Below are 17,159 nucleotides of genomic sequence, written 5' to 3'. Positions count from 1 at the left end.
GGTTTCCCTCCCTGTTTTTTTGCACTGTGAAAGGGTATCTGGCTTGTGCCCAGTCAGAGTGTTCTCTGCACACTTCAGTAGCTTTCGTGTGAAGCGCAGCCCCTTCCCCCTCTGCCTCGTCTCTGGTTACCAGGGCCCCCCAATCTGGTATTTAGGCTAGCAGCATTTGCTTGTGAATAACCAGAGCTGAGATGATACATGGGAGCAGTGGCCCTGCCTCAGTCTGGTCGTAGGGGATGATAATGTACAGCACAGAGCTGGGCACAGCCAGGGTATGGACTCCCTCTGGACAGATGGGAAGGTAGGATGGTGTCTGTTTTTAACCCACACATAGACTTGCCAAGGGAACACCTGCAGCTCCTGAAGTCTTGCTCTTTCCCTGCTCCTTTCTTCATGGGTGCTGTTAGTATTGGTAGGTGGGAGCCTGAGGAAAGCCTAAAGCAGATCCAAGTGAGTGGTGAGCCAACCACTTTTTGCTGTAGCTGCTTGGTCTCTGAGTTAGCAGAGAAACAGGCTTGTCACCATTTGTCAGCTGACAAGTTCTTGTGGTAAGTAAGGTTTTAGCCTGGGCAGTTTTGCTTTCGATGTATTTTGTTGTAAAAATGGCTTTTTTATCGCGGTCCTTCTGAACTGTCAGCATATAAGGCAGTCTCCAGCCATCGGTCCCTGCTGTGTGCATGCAGCAGCTTGTGGCAGGGGACATACCAGTGTTGTGAGCAGGAGTCACTTCTCAAAGCAACCTAAAGTCATGTTGGACTTAAGAGGGAGTAAGCCCAAATGAGCATCTGTAATGACAGTAGCAGTCTCTTGCAAGAGAGGTGCATTTACTTTGGAATGGTGCTCTGGTGAGTCCCTGTCACTCTTTACTCATGAGTAGGGAGTGCTGCAAACAGTGAGCTCTGCAGGCTTCAGTACCAAGGCTGTGGGTGGCCGGCAGAGCAGGGCAGCTGCAGGACTCAGAGCCTGTGTGACACCCTCCATAACTGTTGGGAAGTGCTTTGTTTAGTTCACAACGCTACCTGTGATGCTTTTCACTTTCCTGGCTGCACCGGTTTTGTCTCCTTTGCTGCAAGCTAACCTCATTTTCCTCTTAAAGCTCACAGCTGAAGTTAAGGGCACTTAAAATGAGCACAGCAGTGCTGAGAGGAGGTCTGGTTAAATGGGGGGCTGTGCAGTTTCTTGCCACAGAGACCTACAGTCAGTTGTGTCTCACTGAGAAACAGCAGAGTGGAGCACAGCCTGGAAGCAGGAGCTGCATCAAGCTGGATCAGGGCTTGATATTGTTAGTTTCTTTTTTGCTGTCCTTGGCAGTGTTGCCAGCTGTTGTGCTGCTTCCCCCTCTCTGAACTGTAGAGAGCAAGGGAGATGGAGGCTTGCAGTCCTGGGACATCCCTGCAGAAGAGTGAGAAACTTGGTCTGTCTTGTTGCTGTGCTTCAGTCATCATACCCACAACCATGATTCCATCCCTCCCTGTATTGCTGCTCCCACCAGGACCAGTCTTGACTTTTCATCACCCGTCTCAGTTGCACTGTGCAGTCACTTGAGATTGCAAATGAAACCTTCTCACAGTAGAGTTAGTCACCCACCCAGGTGCATTTTTCTTCTGCAGAAAGTTGATCTGCCTAGCTCTGCCTCTTCAGACACTGTTTCCTATTTGTCAAGAAAAATATAGTTACAGTCATCTCCCCACAGGAAAGGATGAAAGAGGTTTGGACAAAGGCAACCCCCCCTGAAATTGCCCCTTCTGGCATATGTCTGAGATGCACAGTGTCTGCTCCCTGTTTTGACACCAGAAGGTGTCTTAGAGGTCACTTAACCTCGAGTATGCAAGGAATCTGATAGGTTTGTGATAGGTTTGGGTTGGATAGGTATAATTTCTGAGTGGTGGCTCAGGTGAGGATCTAGGACTCCTGGAAGGCTTTCAGTGCTGGCAGTGTGCCCTGAGCCAGGGCTGAGCAACTTCTCTGGACCTGTGTTTGCAGATGGTACTTGAGTGGTGCAAAACCCAACAGACTCCAGGAGCTCCTGTCCACGATGTGCTGCAAGCCTTGTCCATGGTGAAATGATCAGGGACCGACAGAGGATGATGGGCTTGAGGGTTGCACCATAATCTAGTGAAGTCCCTGGCTTTTCCTTACAGCATGGCAGGTCCTTGAGAGCCCAGGCCTCTCCCGGGCAGCCTGGCAGGACCAACCTGTTGCTGATGCCTGTTGCAGGATAGGCCAGTCCTGCATATGCAGGAAGCATGTTTGTCTTTAATCCTGTAATTGAGAGTTTCAGTAACGACTTGCCTGTAAAGATCAAAAGCTGAGGTACAGGCTTCTTCCTGCCCGGTTCCAGACATGGTTGGGAAGATTTCAGCTTCCCTGCACACAGGTGCCTCCTTTTATCTGAGCAGCTCTTGGAGCTCTGCAGGGAAGCTGTAGGGCTGCCTACTCCCCAAAAGCCCCTCATCCAGAGGGCCATATCCTGGCTTGGCTGAGTGTTGTTTGCAACCTTACTGGGGGTGACAGATGACAGCAATACCCCTGCCTGCATGAGGATGGGGGCACACTTGGTCCCTGGAGAAGACTGCCATTTATGTGCAAAAAGGGGCAGTTGAAGCAGATGATGTGACTGCAGAAAGCCTTGGTGGTCACTTAGCATGTTACCAAGCAAGCTGCAGGGTGTGGAGGGCTGCTCCATTGTGCAGGGAACAAAGCTGAGCTGTTGCTGGCCTGCATCAGGCTTTGGGGATGGAAGGAAATACCATTGAGATTGAGAGCCATTTCTGCTTAGTCCTGGAGTCCTTGCCAGGAACAGACAGAGACTATATGAAGATGAGAGGTGGTGGGGCTGCCGCCCTGTATGGTTTGCAGCCCTGATGCCTCCTCACAGTAATGGCATGCAGATCTGCAGAGTTTCCAAGGAATAAAAAAAGTCTGTTTTCTCTCTCTCCCATCTGTGCATGAAAGTGAGTACCCCAACCTTAGATAAGGCCTTCACAGGGCAGCTGCCTTCCTGACTGGTTCCTATAAAGTCCAGGCAGGCCTGTTGGCTGTCTCTCTCCTGCACATTGCTCTCAGCACCCTCTTTGACAACCCCGGGTGCCTTTTGAGCTCAGCTTTTCCCATCACTGAGCAAAAGGCAGCCAGCATGCAGCCTTCAGTGAGGATCAGCCATTGACCTCCACAGCTGGAGAGGTGAGATGTGCCCTTTCTTAGCTGAGACGGATGGACAAGCCTTGCTTGGGGCAGAGCTGGAAGGGGCTGGTGTTGGTTTGCGTACAGCTGGAGGGGGCAGCTCAAAACCCCTCAGCAGAATACACCATCTGTCACTGCTGTGCAGATCTGCTGGGCTCCGCTGCACTCAGTGATTCACCTCGCCTTGAAATGCTCCCATCTCCAGAGAATAGAAGAACCTCTGCATCGCAGATAAATGAGGATTCTCACCAGAATCTGACATGGCCTCTGCCTCTGCACACCCCTCCTGGCCCCCAGCAGTGGGCAAGTCTAGAGCATAAAGCCTGGATCAAGAGAGAGGCAGGTCAGGGGCCTGTTGCTGCTCTAGGCAGGGTGATGGGAGGAAAGGGGGGCTATTGCTCTTTTGGTTGTCCCGTGCTGCAGTTGTGTGGGGCTGAGAAGTGTTTTCCCTGAGCAGACGCTGGTGTTTCTGAAGCAGCTCCTTGCTCCGCGTGAGTAATGGGGCTGGCTGCACGCACACCACGCAGCTGCAGCTCAAAAGAGAATGTGGACGGCTGTGGGAGCTCTTGTGGAATCTGTCCCTAGAGTGACTCTGCTCAGGCTGCAGGCTGTGCTAGCATTCAGCTCTCCTACAAACAGCACCGCTTGGCTGTCATAGCCTTCCCCATCCAGGGACTGAACATCACGAGAATGAAGTACCTTCTGCCCTGCCTGTCTCTGTCACCAGCAGAGAGTGAGCCTGGCACCTGATCTCTTTGGCCACCGTATCCCTGATGGGGATGTAATGTCCGCTTGCATAAAGCTTGGGTGGATTTTCTTGGTGTCTAAAGCTGCATAAAAGTAAGTGATTTAAGCTCTCTGAGTGAAGGTTGCTACAGTGAGGCTGCTCAGGAAATGGAAAAGCTGGTCACTTTGTTCCTGGCGCTAAATATGCGTGTTGTTTCTCTACAGGTACACAGGGCCTGACAGGTTAAGTTCTAGAGATGGTCTGGCTTGCTTCAGGGCAGCCAGTGGTGTTTCTGCACTTCGACTGATGCTGGGCAGTAGGCAGAAGATGACAGGCAGCCCTGTCCTGAGTGTTTTCCCCACCTTTGCATCTGATTTCAACAAACAACCCTGTGTGTTCACTGATGAGCAGTAAAGTTCCCTGGCCAGGACTATGGCCGCTGGTCATATTTATGCTGTCATTAAATCTTACCATCTCTGCTTTATAGAGAAAATAGTGGCTTATGAGCCTAAGTCAGATGCTTGCCTTTCTTCTGCTTTTGATCGATGACAGACAGGTCTTGGTGCTGAGCTCCATTTCTTCCATGATGATAAGGCACTCACTCTTCCCTTGTATTTGTCACTGGACCACATTTTGTCCCACTTCTCTTGGTTGACTGATGTGGCAGAACTGTTTTAGCAAGGCCAGCACATGCACCACTGCTAGAGTGAAGCCCCATGAAGCTGCTTCCAGCATTCCTGGAGTATTAGAAATAAACTGCTGAGCTCAGTATTTGACTAACCAGCACGAGCATGTAGTGCAGTGGCAAGCAGAGCCAGGCAGGCAGGCAGAGCACAGCACAAGCTGCCAGCAGGCACAGAAGATGCACAGGCTGCATGGTCTCAGATTCCTTCTTGCTGCAAGGGTGGGTCAGAGCATTTGGGGTGATCCATACAGCCCAGCTGTGGTGAAGCTCCAGGCTTCTGTGTGCTGTCAGCTCCAGGAAAACAGTGTAGAGAGCAGCAGTCCCGTTGCCTGCAGCTTACTGGTGCCCCCTTGACCTTGTCCTGCATGACAGTGCTGAAAGTGGCTGGGCAAAGGAGGAGGGAGAGTTCCAGGTTTTAGACTGAGCAGGGCCACACTGAGGTGTGAATTCCTACAGTCTTAGCAGCAGCTTTCCCTGGGCCCCACTACCCAGAGAGGACAAATGTGCCCAGCAGTGTGGGTGCCAGCTCGAAGGGACCTGGCAGGGAGGTGGGGCTGTGACAGAGCAGCCAACACAGCTGAAGCCCTTTGCATAAGGGGCTGTTTGTTTTGCTGAATTGTTAAGCCCCATTGACAATAGCAGCCCCCCCGACTCTCCACACTCAAGGAACTGTGGTGGCCAGACACTGATGCTTTCTCTTGTCTTCAGGCACCAAATGAGGGTTATTCTTCACTGAGTCCCTCTGACTGGCTGTTGCTTTTTATTCTTGCTGTGCAGGCATACGAGTGGGCCTTGGAAGGGATGCGACACCTTGCCTGTATCAGCATGGAGGACTGCAGCTCTGCTGAGCACTGTGCAGATGTGATCAAGTGCCTGGAGAGTTACAAGGGGCAGCACCCAGACATCAGTACTGCCCGATTCCAAGAGATGAAGGAGCTGGCCTGTGAGCTGAAGAGTGACAAGGGGCTCAAGCAGTGGAAATTTGCATGGTCTAAATGCCAGGAGACCAAGCTGGTTTTTGAAAAGAAACTCGAAGCGGCCTTGAAAACAAGGAAGTCTCTGCTGTCAGACCGCAGCCCAGCTGTCGGGGAGCAGCCCCAGGCTGGCAGCGGGACTGGCACTCTGTCCCACCGGAGGCACTCTGAGGGAGCTGCCTCCAGGTCCCACTGGGACAGGACTCACAGCGTATCCCATGGCTACAACAGAACCAACAGCTCTCTGGAGTGGGCTAAGGAGAAAGCTCCCTCACTCTCCCTGAGCTGCCCTGGCGATGTCGATGCTGGGGAAGAATTTGCCTGCCAGGCTGCTCTCAGCCCTGGTCCTCACTCAAGCAGAATTTCTTTCGCCATCAGGGCCTGTAAGTCTCCAACACTGCCTGAAGAAAAGCCAAACCTGGACAGCATATTAGAAATCCCAGAGATGAAGCAGCCTTCTGCATCCACTCCAGTCCCTGGGAAGCTGCCTTCCAGGAAGGTGCTCAGGAAGGCCCAGAGCTTTGACCTGCCTTGTGGTGAGAGCCTGTGGTCAAGCTGCCAGAGGAGCGAGCCGGCCAGATATGGCAACACCGGTGTGTTCATTAAGGGGCTGGAGGTGAGCAGCACTGAGCTGGTGGACAGGACGTTCGCGCTGCGGCAGCCAGCTGTGAGCAGCTGGGCTGCAGACTGCCTGCTGGAGGGACAGAGGGGCTGCCTCTCCGGGTCGGAAGCCAAGAGCTGGGGCAGGTAAGTGGCAGTGACATTTGGTGCTCCGTTTCTCAGGGTGGTGAAAAGGCAGCCAGCAGAGATTAGTGGAGCTCTGTAGTGCTGGTTACTTTGGCACTGGTTACAGGGCAGATAGATGGAGATGTAGCTCCAGCTTCCCTGCATATGTGTGTGTGGTGCTAAATGAGCCCACAGGGATGTCCCCACATAATCTGGCACCTTCCTTGGTGGGGAGACAGAGAAATGGGATTTGTGGCTCTTCCCCTCACAATGTGATTCCTCTAAGAGGGGAAAGTTCGGTTCCCAGACAGGAGAGGGAGTCTCTGAACATCGCTAGCATTGGAGGATGAGGGATTGCAGAAACAGTATTCAGGGATCTAAAAAAGCCAGGGGTACAGGTGCAGTGGGAGAGCAGAAGCACAGGGCATCGTCCCCCACACTTCTGGGAGTGCTGTACCCAGACTGGTAGGGAGGCACTTCCAGCACCTTGTGACAGAAGCTTCACAGGTAAGAGGGTGTTTGTATTTGTGCTTTGGGGCTGAAATCTCTGGGTGTCCAACAGCTGGCATTGGTGCTGTTTTCCTTCTCTGTCCTTGAGAATCTCGACTTTGTTGTCATACTACAATGTGTGCCTAGGCTTTGGAGAGCCCAGGGGTACGAGCTGTTCTTGACAAGGGGTCTCCAGGCAGGTCTTTCAATTGCTCTCACTGGAAAAGATTAAAGTAAAAGTAAAAAATTAATGGCAGAGATGAGAAAAGAGTGCTGGATGCTGGGGGACCACCGTTACTACTCGCATGAAATGGCTGGGGACAGTGAAATCTTCTGGAAGGGGGCTCTGATACCCTAGGGATACCCAGAAAAGCTCATGGCAGGGAATGTGCACCAGCACATAGTGGGCTGACCACTTTGCTTCTCAGGGGAGCAACGCAGCAGGCCTGCCGTGTCCATGGGTGCTGAGGCAGTCCCTCTGCTGTGTTCTCTGAACAGCCAGAGGAGTTGACTTGAGGGAAAGCTGAAAGGCAGGGAAGGCAAGGACACATTGAAATAGTTATGTTTGGTGCTACACTGCCTCACAGTGGAAACCTGGAGTAACTATGAGGCATCCTTTGGGATATGTGAGAGCAGCCTGTGCTAGGAACTGCTGTTCACTGATGAAGTGTTAGGACGCTTCAGTTTCTCTCTCACTTTTACTAGGGCAAGCCCAACAGCACCTAGGTCTAGAGCTATTGTTCTCCCAGGGTTAACATTGCTTCCCACAGTCTCCAGTCATCAGGCTGACTCCTCACAGAAGTTACTGTGACTTCTGCTGTCAGTGTTGTTTCAGGAGAGCAGCCATCTGCGGAGCAGCCCATTGTGTCCAGAGCAGGGGCTGGGTACTCTTCCTGAATCCTCAGAACCACAGAATATCCTGAGTTGGAAGGGAGACCCAAAAGGATAATTGATCCAACTTCTGACTCTGCATTGGACTACCCCAAGAATCACACCCTGTGCTCAGGAGCCTTGTCCAAATGTTTCTTGAGCTCTGACAGGCCTGGTGCCATGACCGCTTCTCTGGGGAGCCTGTTCAAGTGCCTAATCACCCTCTCTCTGGGTGAAGAACCTATTCCTAATAGCCTCAGCCTAAACCTCCCCTGACACAGCTTCATGCTGTTCCCTTGAGTCCTGTCAGTGCTCAGGGTCAGAGCTATCATGGACAGTTGTGTATCTGAGCTTCAACCATGCTAAGGGATAATCTCATTTCCATGCTGGTTTTGGAGAGCACTTCTGTAGGGATAGTCCAGTGCTTTGCAGGCACTCTGGGTGCTGTAGCCCAGCTGCAGCCGAGGTCCTTCAAGGCTGAGTGTTTCCTGTTGCAGCAAACTGCGGCACATCATTGATGAGATGGTAACCACGGAGCGGGAATATGTGCGGTCGCTTTGCTACATCATCGACAGCTACTTCCCTGAGATGGAGCGCCTCGACCTCCCCCAGGACCTGCGTGGGAAGCGCAGCGTCATTTTTGGAAACCTGGAGAAACTCTATGACTTCCACAGCCAATACTTCCTGCGAGAGCTTGAGAGCTGCTGCAACCACCCACTGAGGGTCAGCCACTGCTTCCTGCGACACGTAAGGCATCAGCACCTTGCCCCTGGGGTCGGGCTCTTCCAGACATGAGCTTGGTTTCTGTACCTTTCCTGTTGTGCTTTGCTACCGAGAGACCCTGCCAGAGAAACAAAATGTCTGCTTCTTAAAGCCCATCTGCTTCTCCAGGGACATCCCTTACCTGTTTTCTGTCTGTGGTGTGAGTGGGAATGACTTCAGTGAGTGGAGAGGTACAGACCAGCTGTGGGTGAAAAGGGCTGCTGGGCAGAAGCACAGGGACATAGGTCTTAAGGTCAGCTGCCCCATGCATGTTTGCTCCTACCTGGTGTGAATGGTACCAGGTGACTATAGGGGTATGGAAGGGGCTAGGGGTAGCAGGACAATGAATCAGGAAGTCCTAGCTACTCTAGGAGTAGGAAGACAAGAACATTCCGTGGCTCTTAGTGAGCTTGAAGCAAAGTTATTCCTGATATCAGAGGAGGCTCTGGTGCAGCCTGGGAGAGGCAGAAGTACTAGAGTAACCTACTGGGGTCATGGCTGTCACCGTGTCCTGGGTGCATGGGTCTTACACGAGGATGGATCTCTTCTGCAGAAAGACCAGTTTGGAATGTATGCGCTGTATAGCAAGAACAAGCCGAAGTCAGACTCGCTGCTGGCAAGCCATGGGAATACCTTCTTCAAGGTAAGTTCCACTGCCTCTATCAGGACTGCTCAGTGTATTTGGTCACTGATCTGTTTAAGCAAAGTCAACTTCCCTGCCTAAGGCAGGCTCAGTGCTGCCTCTGCTTTCCTGGCATGACTCTCTGCACAGCTGTATGGAAGGGACAGGGCAGAGGTGCAGCAAGGGCTTGGGAAAGGAACCCAGCACACAGAAGCTTTGGTCCTGTGGCCTTGCATTTCCCCAAGAATACTCATTTTCCCTGAGTACCCCAGTCAAGAGAGGTGTCAGTGCTTGCCTGGGGGCCCAGGGTGCTCCTCGGTGAAGCTGCTGCCTTCACTCTTGTTGCATTTCTCAGTTCAAGCAGGTGCAGCTGGGGGATAAGATGGACCTGGCCTCCTACCTGCTGAAACCCATCCAGCGGATGAGCAAATACGCCCTACTCCTGAAGGACCTGATCAAGGAGTGCAGCGAGGCACAAGAGCAGGAGCTGGGCTATCTCCGCGCAGCTGAGGAGATGGTGAAGTTTCAGCTCCGGCATGGAAATGACCTGCTGGCCATGGATGCCATCCGTGACTGTGACGTACGTTCCAGTGTCTTCCCCTGCCTGGGGAACAGAACCACACTTATTCCCCCCTTCTCTAGACCTGGGGTATTTAGATTGTACGGTGAGCCTCCCCTCAGGTTTCCCCAGTGATCAGAATGCTGTCTGCCAGTACAGTAAAGCAGGACTGCTGAGGCATGGGGCAAGGGAATGGTGGGGCCTGGAGGTCTCCTTGATTTCCTAGGATGGAGAGCCTGGGTGCTGCTACCTTAGCTGGGTGAGCTGTTTCTCATAAACATGCTCCCAGATGCTTACCAGTGATGGGAGGTAGCCTGGCAGCCCTTGCAGATGGCATCCTGTAGGCTGCTTTGGAGCTTTCATCTTTTGAGCTGGTGAAAAGAGGATCAGGCAGATTGTAAGAATTCAAACTGATGCCAATGCCAGGGGTAGGGCAAAATCATCTAGGTGGGACTTGGAGAGGCATGCAAAGTGGAGCACTGGAAGGAGAAACCTCAGGGCTCAGGGTGGAGTAGGATCAGTCTGGGTCAGGAAGAACTGAGGATCTGGCCTTCTGACCCAGATGGGCTCCTGGCAGTGGATGGAACTCATTTCCTCCCCGAGAGAAAGCTCTGGCTGGTGCCTGCAGTTGCCACCCCAGAGGTTTGTCACACATCTGCACAGGGTGACAGAAGAGGGTCATCTATGGGTTATGCCTAGGAGAAAGGTCCAGCTCTCCCCTGAGTTTGGAGCCAGCTGTTTCAGCCTGATGTGGTCTCTAGCAATGCCATGCAGCCTGACTTCTTCAGGAGCCCTCTTAAGATGTCAGGTAGCTGCCACTTCTTCACCACCTGGGCTACAGCCATATGGGACCCCGTTCTCCAAGTCCAGGTCTAGGACTGCCTGGATGGAGTCTACTACTGATGGAGTCTTTACAAGGATGTCCTCTGTGCCCAGGTAAACCTGAAGGAGCAGGGGCAGCTGGTGCGGCAGGACGAGTTCACCATCTGGCTGGGCCGCAGGAAGTGCCAGCGACACGTCTTCCTCTTTGAGGACCTCATCCTCTTTAGCAAGCCCAAGAGGATCGAGGGTGGCTTTGATGTGTACATCTACAAGCGCTCCTTCAAGGTAAGGGCAGCCCTGCAGCGCCCTCTTGTGTGGGAGGTGTCCATGGCTGGTTTCCCCGCGGTGCGTGCCTCTGAAATGGCAAGCAGGAGCACCTTCAGCAGAAGAGCTGCTCCCACCACTTCTAAGCCTCCTCCAAACCATGCAGTGAAGCCAGAAGGGAATACTTCACACATTAATGCCTAGGCCCTTTCTGTGCTGTGAGATGTGGGGCCAGCATTTTCTGAGGGCTGGGGAGTGTGGGGGAAACGTGATGTGTACGTGCTAGGGAAGTGGTGCTAATTCTGTCTGAAGCAGTGGGAATTGCCTGAGCTTTTTGTGCTCAGCTGTGCCCAGGACATACCTGCTCCTGTCCAGACCCTCAGACTCCTCCTTGTTAGGTCTGCCAGGCTGGGGATAGCTGTAGCACAAGGTTCAAACAGTTTACTCCTTCTGCTCCTGATGCAGTCTGGTTGATGCTTTGCTTTTCCTGTTCCTCACAGACTGCAGACATTGGTCTGACGGAGAACTCTGGAGACAGTGGCCTGCGCTTTGAGATCTGGTTCCGAAGGCGGAAATCCAGCGACACCTACATCCTCCAGGCCAGCTCAGCTGAGACTAAGCAGGCCTGGACCCGTGACATTGCCAAGATCTTGTGGCAGCAGGCAGCCCGTAATAAAGGTCTGATTCCTTCCTGGAATTCCTTCTGTGCCGCAAAAGGTGCGGGAGCCCTGTTCAGCTCATGCTGTCCTGAGTAGGTTCGGATGCTGTTACCAGGCAGCTCTGTGCAGCAAGCAACTGTGTGCCAGCATGCAGCCTCAGGAGCATGTGCTGGGCTTGGCTGGGCATGTCCCTTCCCTGCCCCTCATCCCCAGGCAACTCTGTATGACTTTAGACACCCACCTGTTCTCCATGAGAGAAACAGGAGATCCACACTCAGGGTTCCCTGTCCTGCAAGCACAGGCTGTGCTCCTGAAAGACTTGCTGGTCTCCCTGTGATCTAGGCCACTACTGAAGCTCACTACTGAATCATGCTGGCCAAATCCCTCCTGTGCCCCGCAGGCTTCCCGCTTGGCAGGACTGTAGTAGGTGGCATGGCACTGAGCTACTTGGCCAGAACAGGGCATGATTGCTTGTTCTTGGAGACTCCACAGCACTGGGGAGGGGAGCAAGGGGAGAATAGATCTAATCTCAGCAGTTCAGAAACAGCCTGGCCCAGGAGTGCTCTAATCTGTGGCTGAATAATGCCTGTGGGGAGGGTTGGGTCAGGTCAACCTCACAATGTGGCTGTGGGTCTCTTCTTCTCCAGAAATCCGTATGCAGGAGATGGTCTCCATGGGTGTGGGTAACAAGCCCTTCCTGGATATCAAACCCAGTGAGGCAGCTATCAGTGACCGTGCTATCGATTACATCATGAAAGGCAGAGGTAGGTGACAGCTGTGCCTTCCCCCTTGCTCTGTGAGAGTGAGGCAGGACTGGTTCTCAGGGAGTTTTTTGTATGCTTTCTGGCAGGTGCCAGGACCAGAGCATCAATTGCAGTGTCTCTGTTTGACCATTCCAACCCCTTCAAGAGGACACAGATGCAGCTCTCCACCGGCAGCACCCCCACTGCCTACACTCCTTCCTCCTCCTCCTCCCTGCTGGGGCCCCTCAACCTCCACATGTACCTTGACCAGACTCTACTGCCAGGAGTCCTGGCCCCCAGACGCCCCTTTGACATTGGCACTTGTATTGAGGAAGATGAGCTGGAGCACGAGACCAGCAGCCAGCCCTCACTGAGTACGTATGGCCCCACTGTTCTGCAGCACCTGGGATATGTGGGCTCATTCCCACACCTTGTTCTGTGCTGTTTGGTCAGACCAGACTCTCTGGGGTCATAGCAGTCCCTGTCTCCTACCCACACCAGGGCATGAGGGCTGTTCTGCAGCACCTGGGATATGTGGTGCTGTTCTGCAGCACCTGGGATATGTGGGCTCATTCCCACACCTTGTTTTGTGCTGTTTGGTCAGACCAGACTCTCTGGGGTCATAGCAGTCCCTGTCTCCTACCCACACCAGGGCATGAGGGCCCTGCCCTTCCATGCCAGCTTTGTGTCAGCTTCCATGGGGGAAATTCGCTCAAATGCAGGGGTTAAAAAGTACCTGCTGAGCTGCAGCCATACCCATGGCAGGCTTGGTGTTGGTGTTGATTTGTTGTCTGTGGCCTTAAAGAGGCCCAGACAGGATTGTGGCTGACCTATGGGCTTGTGTGGCCAGTGCCTTTGCAGACAGGTACATTATGAAGTGTATGTGGCACAGCTTAAATGCAGCCCAAAGTCATGGTTATCAGAGTGACCTTCCTTTCTTTCCCCAGCAACAGAGAGCTCAGAGTCATCACACTGCATGTCAGCCACTGGCTCCAGCGGCTCCGACAGTGGCTGTGTCTCCAACGTCCCACAAGAAAGCTTCTGTGAAGACATGAGCTCGCCCCCCTACATGCCCGTGGGCCCACAACACAGCTCTGCCATGGAGGGCAGACCCAGGTTCACAAACAGCCAGTACATTTCTGCAGTAAGTGCAAGCAGCCAAAACACTCTCTTCACTTTGCCTGTTCCTGCAACTGCCTCTCCAGTTCAAGCCACTGCCTCTCACAGGGGGACCGAAGATGCTGCTTTTGGGTTTGGGGTCACTGTGGGGAAGTGACATTTTCCTCTTGCAGAGCCTTGCCCCCTCTGGGGTGGGCAAGAGCCCCTCTGGTGCAGGAGCCACCCCCGTGGTGGCCAAGATCCCTGAGGAGATGAGCTGGAAAGGACCTGTAGTGCTGGAGGCTGCACAGGGAGGGGTTGCTGCACAAACAGGAGCTATAATGCTGCCGTGGCCTGGGTACATACATAACCTCCTGGAATGGCTGGAGCTCTGCTGCAGATGCTGCCAAGCTCCTTTCCTGGGAGGTTTTGGCCTTTTTTGGGGAGCAATGAGATGGAGGAGTGGGAGCCTGTTGCTCTGAGATGTCAGTGTGTTCCTGAGAGTTCTCAGCTGCTTCCCTTCCCACTAGATCGTGTCCTATTGCTGTTGTCCTCTAACCCTGTACTAATGCTGGCTTCTCTCTTCTGCAGAAAGCAGGCCAGGTCACCATAACTCCCTCAAGAATAGTGTGAGCCCCTCGGCCCTGCCTCAGGAAGTGGAGTTGTTGTAAGTAGCCCCTGCAGGAGTTTCTCCAGCAGCTCTGAGTGCTGGTCAGGTTTGGCAGTAGCTCTGAGTCAGGGGAACCTCACCCTCAGCTTCTCTTTGAGTTTTCCCCATGCGTTCTTGACTGGTGTCTGAGGCTCTGATTCATCTGGTTACAGAGGAGCAGCTCCCATGGAGCCACACTCTGAACAGCTGGTCTGATGCTTTCTGCCTTGCAGAAGCAAAACAAGCAAAATCACGTTCAGATAGTAGAGGCTTGACCACCTCCTGAGTGTTCATATGAGCTGTTTTCCTCCTTTGAATGCTGCCCACCTGTCTAACTACTAATCTGTTTCTTGTGGCTGTTTGCCAAAATCCTGCTCTTAGTTCCTCTGAACTGCCTTGGGGAATCATGGTATTCTCCCCAGGGTGAATTTATCCCACAGTTTCCTTTGAACCTCCAAAGGAAATGGTGCTTCACCAAAGGCAGAGGAACCTGCTAGGTTATGGTCAAGATGTCCTGAGGGAGCTGGCAGATGTTGCTCCTGTACTTAGTGATTTTGGGAGGATGCCTTGTCTGCGAGGAAATCGCTGTTGATCCAAGGAGGGTGAGCCCTGACAGGACTTGCAGCCAAGCAGGGCTTGTGCTCATGGGTGGCAGCCCTTGGTATGTCGTGTCAGGGCCCACTCAAACCAGCCTACTCCTGCCTCAGCCTTTTCCTCTCTGTCGTTAGGGCTGAGCCTCCTTTTTGGCAGGGAGCAGAGAGAGTGTGAGAGAGGCAGGATTGGGGCTTGAAGGGTCAAGGCACAGGGTGGTGAGTGGCTCATAGGTTTGGCACTGTGGGGTGTGACACCACACAGGCCCATGGCTCGTGACCTGCAGGTGCAGGAATTCAGAACCAGCTGTACAGAACCAGCCAAGGTTCAGATTTAAGATCCAGAGCCCCTTCTGGAGGGTCACAGACAAGACTTTTGAAGTGGCCACAGGAGCAGCAGAGACAGCAGCACATAGCCTTTGGGCAAGTCCTGAGGCACAGAGGCAGATCTCCACATGGGGGAAGCTGTGCTTCTCCTGCAAGGCTCTTCCACTAAAACATTCTATCCCCACCAAAATTGACCTCTGACAAACAGCGGATTTCGAGTGTTTGGCAAAGTCACTGCTGGCCAGGACAGAGGGACCTGTGGGATCCTGCCACATCGTGGGAGTGCAGCTGGTCTAACCCATTGCACGGTGCTGTGTTCCAGGTTTGATTGCCATTTCAAACTCACTGAAGACCCCAGGCCTCTGACCAGCAGAAGGAGACGGTCTTCATCCATGAAGATATTTTTTGCCCATAATCAGACTCTTTCAAACAGCCTAAAACCTGACCTCTGCCTGGGGGGAAGTCCCAGGAAGGCTTCTGTCAACTAAATGTAATAGCTTTGGTGTTGGATGGGACCTTGGGCATTTAAAACTTGTTAGCCCTATATTTATAAGTAATAAGTAACATAGCAGTTTGGAGAAAAAAAGTGTATTATTTTTAAAGCTATGAATTGTACAGATTTTTATTACAAGTGACTCTGTTACTATTTGTTGTGTAAGCTGCACATTTTATAAAGTTTTTGGAAGGGCATGAAGAGAAATTGAGGTATTTAAAAAAAGTAGTATAACTTTCTGTTTCAGGGTTATATTGACCTGAAGCTCAAGATTTAACGTCCTTTCTTATGTTCTAAATATGTCTACTGTAGCAGTAATTTATTTCCTTGGCTTAACACTTTCATTCTAATAAAAGCAATTTCATTGTTATAGTGAATTGTTTCTTCAGATGGTTCTTCCAGTGCCTTGGTGCTGAGCTAATCTCTCTCATAACCATCTGTCAGCTCTGCCACTCTCTCTGTGCCACCTCTGCTCTAACCGACTGCCAGCTCCACCTGCAAATCCTCAGTGCCTTCACCAGAGGAGGGGGAGATGCCCAGGCAGAGACTCCCCTGATGCCAGTGGGGAAGCTGACACAGAGAAGGAGCTTTGGAGCAGCCAGCAGAGATGTCAGGAGGAGTGAGGAAGAGGAACTGTCTGGTGGAGCTCAGGAGGCATTGAGGTTCCTGGCTCTAATTTCAGCCACTTACCCCCTGTAGCTGCTGTCCTAGTGCAAGTCTCTCTCCGCTGGCTCATGTTCCAGTGGCTTAGTTCAGGCTCCAGTGTGCTTTGTCCTGACTGTGCCCCTGGTTTTGGAGTGCCAGGGACTGGCTCCTTGCTTCAACTCTGACTCAGCCCCTCTCTTGGTACTTCAGTCCCACTGTCGTGGTTTGTTTGAAGAGCTTTGGATGGTGCTGGCATTTGAGACCAACAGGTTTTGAGTATAATGGGTTGATTATAATGCTGAACCTTAAGTGCACGTTGTTTGAAGTAACACAGCGTAACTGGAGGACAAACGAGCCCTGTGTTCCAAGGTAGCTTTTTCATGAGTAACATCCCAGGCCACTGCGTGGCTGTGACACCCTCCCCCTGTTCTTGCAGGAAATGAAAATTAGCATTTTTGGAAACAATAGTTACTTGGCTGCCAATCTCCTGCTTGCTCCTGGTTTATACAGAGCTGTAAATCAGGCTCCTGCAGGTGTGAGAGAAGTGCCACATTTGGCCTGAGGAGGAAGATGGAGTAGTAATTTATTTAACTGCAGTTTTCTCCCCTTGGCAGTCTGGGGCATTATACCCCACAGCCACCCTGGAGACAGTGTTCCTTCAAGTTTGGAAATTCCTGTACTGTATATAAAACACTTGTTTATTTTTAATAAGCTGGATGTTTTTAAACCTTGTTCTTTTTTCAGACAGCAAAGAGAATACAGCTTGACACCTTTGTACAAATTTGTGTGGGAAAGTTATACAGGGAATATTTTACAAGTTACTATTTTGAGATAATTGCTGGGTTAATGCAAGGTTTTTGAGCTGTCAAGACAGCAATAGCTCATGTCACAGGAGGGAGAGAACTTACTAATGCAACAAGAGGAACATGAAACTTCTGGAATTTCTCAGTTTCAAAGGTTTCTAAATTGCTGGAAAAATCTTCAGTATTGTTTACCTGACACTATTTTTTCAGGGTTTGATTGATTTGTCTAATAAAGGTTATTTTCTTTATATGAATCTTATTTGCATTGTGTCATGATTGCAGCAGAAGGAGACGGGGAGTGCTGAGAGGAGCAGTTGTCCCTGGGGTGTCTGAATACCCCCTCAGAGTACTGGGGGCAGGGTGCAGTAACATTTCTCTGACCACACCTAACTCAGCAGGTTGTCGGGGTGAGGCTGATGGTGCCTGTCATTTTAAACACTGGAAAGTACACAAACAGTTTTTTCCCCTC

The 17,159-nt window shown here is 51.9% G+C and overlaps 1 protein-coding gene across 8 annotated transcripts in view; it reads left to right on the top strand.

Annotated features, from left to right (window-relative positions):
• Positions 1–16,944, top strand: part of PLEKHG4 (pleckstrin homology and RhoGEF domain containing G4) — an 86,720-nt gene extending 69,776 nt beyond the window's left edge. For 3 of the 8 annotated variants that reach the window (XM_032121423.1, XM_032121429.1, XM_032121427.1), the window contains 9 exons: positions 5,373–6,316; positions 8,152–8,401; positions 8,970–9,059; positions 9,394–9,618; positions 10,534–10,704; positions 11,184–11,400; positions 11,990–12,106; positions 12,193–12,459; positions 13,033–16,944. In XM_032121423.1, the coding sequence (XP_031977314.1) occupies positions 5,373–6,316; positions 8,152–8,401; positions 8,970–9,059; positions 9,394–9,618; positions 10,534–10,704; positions 11,184–11,400; positions 11,990–12,106; positions 12,193–12,459; positions 13,033–13,361 (2,610 nt within the window). In that variant the 3' untranslated portion in view covers positions 13,362–16,944. The remainder of the gene's footprint in view (positions 1–5,372; positions 6,317–8,151; positions 8,402–8,969; positions 9,060–9,393; positions 9,619–10,533; positions 10,705–11,183; positions 11,401–11,989; positions 12,107–12,192; positions 12,460–13,032) is intronic. The other 5 variants (XM_032121426.1, XR_004242500.1, XM_032121428.1 and 2 more) reach the window with 5 other exon arrangements.
• Positions 16,945–17,159: the final 215 nt, after the last annotated feature.

This window comes from Corvus moneduloides, chromosome 12 (assembly GCF_009650955.1).
Source record: "Corvus moneduloides isolate bCorMon1 chromosome 12, bCorMon1.pri, whole genome shotgun sequence".
In the NCBI taxonomy this organism is placed as follows: domain Eukaryota; kingdom Metazoa; phylum Chordata; class Aves; order Passeriformes; family Corvidae; genus Corvus; species Corvus moneduloides.
Note: the sequence above shows the minus strand (reverse complement) of the source record. Positions and strands in the feature narration are given on the sequence as shown.